At 51.7% G+C, this 1,817-nt stretch overlaps 1 protein-coding gene across 1 annotated transcript; it reads right to left on the reverse strand.

Annotated features, from left to right (window-relative positions):
* Positions 1-1,217: 1,217 nt before the first annotated feature.
* On the reverse strand, positions 1,218-1,817 carry CTAM01_17009 (acetyltransferase; the record flags this gene model as incomplete). Its single annotated transcript, XM_060533001.1, has 1 exon — positions 1,218-1,817. One exon carries the CDS (start codon positions 1,815-1,817, stop codon positions 1,218-1,220), a length of 600 nt encoding a protein of 199 aa, XP_060372420.1.

A 1,817-nucleotide genomic window follows, 5' to 3' on the forward strand; every position in this document is an offset into this window, starting at 1 on the left:
GTCGACGAGTGCGCCGCGATCAGCAAGTAAGGACAATGTCGCTGAATGCCCAAATGCCGCGGCTAAGTAAGTGGAGATCTGACACAGATGGTTTTGTAGGTTGACGTCCACGTTGCTGATGTTCGCTAACGCTTGGTGTTGAATGCAGTCGAGTCCAAATGTGCTCAGTGTAAATAGGAATCCAGAGTTTTATGAGTCAATCGCACTCATTTCGCCTTTCAGAGCATGGTCTCCCGGAAGAAGTAGATTGATCTTATGGGCATTTATCGCCCAGCTCTCGTAAGAAAGTGCGGTATCCCAATCTCCATCAAAGATGAATGTTGTTACATCCTTTTCAACACGTTTCATAGTTAGTGTGTCTGTGCCAAAATAGAATGCCAATTTGGAGTGGACCGGCCAGTACATCGCTGCGTAGATATGAGATTCGTCGCTTGGAATCTGCATTCCGTTGATGGATACAAGATCTAGTCCTCGCGAGCAAACTCCGATGCAGAGAGACGCGAGGGTGTAGTGAGCTGTGACAGGTAAAAGGCCTGATGGCGCCTTAAGAAGTCGCGAACTGACTAGTGGGAGAACCGCAGTACGTCGCACTTGATGTCTAGGAAGACAAGTTTGGGCAAATCACCAACACCTGTGTCAAGTCTAAGGTCAAGGCTTGTTCAGCAGATATGGCCTTTAGAAGGGCCCGAGGTCTCGGCGGTTCTACCATGTGTAGAACACAAGACAGAACTATTGTAGCAATGTCTTGGGCCACCTCCCCAGAGTGGGAAATGTAATCGAGAGATACTTGGTAAAGAAGGTCAAGGCCGTGGGGGAGGTTGTCTCGAAAGACTGCCACGATATCCTCCTCGACAGTCTCGCGACAAATCCGCTCAATTGTAATCTCGCCCACTGGAACCTAATTATTGTCAGAAAGACATCACTGCTTAAACCAGGCTCCGCCATTTAATTTCTCTCTTGGGTGGCAGGCAGCGACTCCCATGCTTTGGTTATTGAAGCCCATAGGGATCGTCGCCTAGTGCCTCCTGTTTTGGAGCCTAGATGCCCAGACGCAAATCTGTGATCGAGCTACCTTTATCAAGCTTCTTGACACGAATGCTTTTCACCGATTGAGACCTACCATTGCTCGGTCAAGACAACTCCCACCCATGCTGTGAAGAGATTGAGGCGTCTGGGGAAAATCACACAGGTGGCAATATTGCATTGAGCGATCATAATCACTTCTTCAAGTCGTCCCTGATAACAGAGTACAAAAGCTCATCCATCACAACCCCATCTCTAACAACAGCTCTCCTCGCCCTCCCCTCAAACACAAACCCACTCTTCTCAAGAACCTTCTGACTCCCCTCATTCGCCTCAAAAACACCCGCCCAAACTCTCTCAACCTTCCTCTTCCCCTCCCCATCAACCTCTCCACCACCCATCCCCTCAAAAACCCACCTCACAAAAGCAGGCACAACACACCCCATAACCCCCTTCCCCCAATCCTCCTCTCCAAGCCAGTACCCAAGCTCATACCCCCTCGCATAAACATCCTTCCCCGGCACGAGCCCGATACTCCCCATAGGCCTCCCCGTTTCTGGACAGGCGATGACCCAGTTGTACACCGGCGCGCCGCCGTCGCTGGAATTCATCGCGATCCAGGACTCTGCGTCGGCGAGGGTGTAGGGGCGGGGGAAGGAGTCGCGGAGGTAGCGGGATACGGAGGGGGAGTTTGCTGCGGTGGAGAGGGCGGGTGCGTCTGTTTTGTGGTAGGGTCGTATTATTGCTTTCGGCAGGGCGAGGATTGCGGGTGGAAGATCTTGCGTAGGGGACAT

This window comes from Colletotrichum tamarilloi, assembly GCF_030869305.1.
Source record: "Colletotrichum tamarilloi strain Tom-12 chromosome Unknown Scaffold_305.1, whole genome shotgun sequence".
In the NCBI taxonomy this organism is placed as follows: Eukaryota; Fungi; Ascomycota; class Sordariomycetes; order Glomerellales; family Glomerellaceae; genus Colletotrichum; species Colletotrichum tamarilloi.